Consider the following 1,754-nt stretch of genomic DNA (forward strand, 5'->3'; position numbering starts at 1 on the left):
TTGATGTACGATGCTATTAGTACTGTACAGGCCTAATTCACAAAGAGCAAAGATTTTGTCAAAAAACTCATTAATAAATTAATTGCATCATTTGTCAGAATACTTACAAATACCTTGGGAGACATATGTGGAGAGCATCCATTTTTTATAATAAATAAACCAACTCCACCCTCCAAAAAGAAGTGCAGAATAGAATAATATAACATATAATCAGATATGGATGGATTAAACCTTCAGGAGTTGAGGTCAAAATCCAGCACCTGATGTGACTTGTAGTGTCAAGGGACATGATGAACAGCGTTGGAAGGGAAGGGAGACAAGGGAAGGAAGTTTAAATTTCTGGCTTTCTTCTGAAAGAGAAACACTAGCCATGGGGTAAAATCAAGGACCAGCTTAGAGATGACTCTAGACTCACTTCACAGTGTTGATAGGTTTGGGGTCAAAGTTGCCATCTGCGTCCACTGAGACCTGTTTCTCCAATGTGGCTGAGATTCTGGTATCTAAATAATCTGGTGGCAGGGCCCCCGCTATTGCACTGAGACAGGGCAGGGCCATCCGGAAGAGATCTGGGTCATACCTCTGTGAGAAAAGACAAAAACCACGTTAGCACAGACACCAGAACCACAGCCACCGGCAGAACCACTCACCGATTGGCTGGGGAAAACACACACACACACACACACACACACACACACACACATGCATTTTCCCAGGTTAACCAAAATGGGGAACATGTAAGACCTATAATGCATTCTGGTGGAAACTGAGGTATCCTTGTCACAGAAAAGCAACAATCTGTAAAGCCTTCAAGTCACCATTTGCTGTTTAAATCAGTCTCATCATTAGCTACTTGCAGGAATATCTAAAGGTTAAAGTGGTTCTCACTAGGCCAGAAAAGTCTACAAACTTGTCGGCCATAGACGGTTATAGACACTGATCCAGCCTGTGCCTGGAGAGGGCAGAGCAGCTTGGCTGGGCCCCCCAGTAGCCAATGCAGGTCACAGGCTGATAGTGTCAGCAGATTGCTCGGTATCACCATTCTCTCCTAAACTTCGCCAGGAAGGAATCTCAGCTGAAACACGTGGGGTGAGGGACAACCTTTGATCTACTTGTACTAGACCAAAGAAGACAGGTGTGAAGATCATTTAAGTGCGGGTGGCGCAGTGGTAAAGAATCCACCTGCCAATGCAGCAGATGCAAGAAATGGGGGTTTGGTCCCTGGGTTGGGAAGATCCCCTGGAGAAGTGAATGGCAAGTCACTCCAGTATTCTTGCCTGGAGAAAATTTCATGGACTGGGGAACCTGGTGGGTATAGTTCATGGGGTTTCAAAGAGTCAGGCATGACTGAGCACATACACACAACCAACACCAGACTGCAGCTGTATACCTGCTCTCGACTTCTGTAGGAAAACCTGAAAAACTTTAAAGCTGGTGACCTATCTACGGCCATACCATTCTGAATGTTACTGACTTCATCTAAAGCTGGTCACATCACAAATCTAAATATATGTTAAGGGAAGGGGAGCACGTGTGAGATCAGGGCTGTGTTCCAATCAGACAGCACAGGAAGGCTGGGGATGCAGAGGCCCTTAGTCCTCCCCCAAGCTTCTCCTCCCCAGGGGCCGGACAGCTCCTCCCCTGAAGGGTCTCCTGGGAATCCCACATCCCCACCTCAGGGTAGATGCTAGGACTTCTCTAGGCTTGAACTTGGTGAAAGCAGGCTAACAGGGGCCATATAACATCGATGGGGGTCA

General features: G+C 46.6%; 1 protein-coding gene across 1 annotated transcript in view; it reads right to left on the reverse strand.

Annotated features, from left to right (window-relative positions):
* Positions 1 to 1,754, reverse strand: part of RYR3 (ryanodine receptor 3) — a 567,299-nt gene that overhangs the window by 108,608 nt on the left and 456,937 nt on the right. Inside the window, exon 51 of the mRNA XM_010844173.1 lies at positions 416 to 579. Coding sequence (XP_010842475.1) covers positions 416 to 579 — 164 coding nt within the window. The remainder of the gene's footprint in view (positions 1 to 415; positions 580 to 1,754) is intronic.

The sequence above is a fragment of the Bison bison genome, unplaced genomic scaffold (assembly GCF_000754665.1).
Source record: "Bison bison bison isolate TAMUID 2011002044 unplaced genomic scaffold, Bison_UMD1.0 scf7180017864197, whole genome shotgun sequence".
NCBI lineage: Eukaryota > Metazoa > Chordata > Mammalia > Artiodactyla > Bovidae > Bison > Bison bison.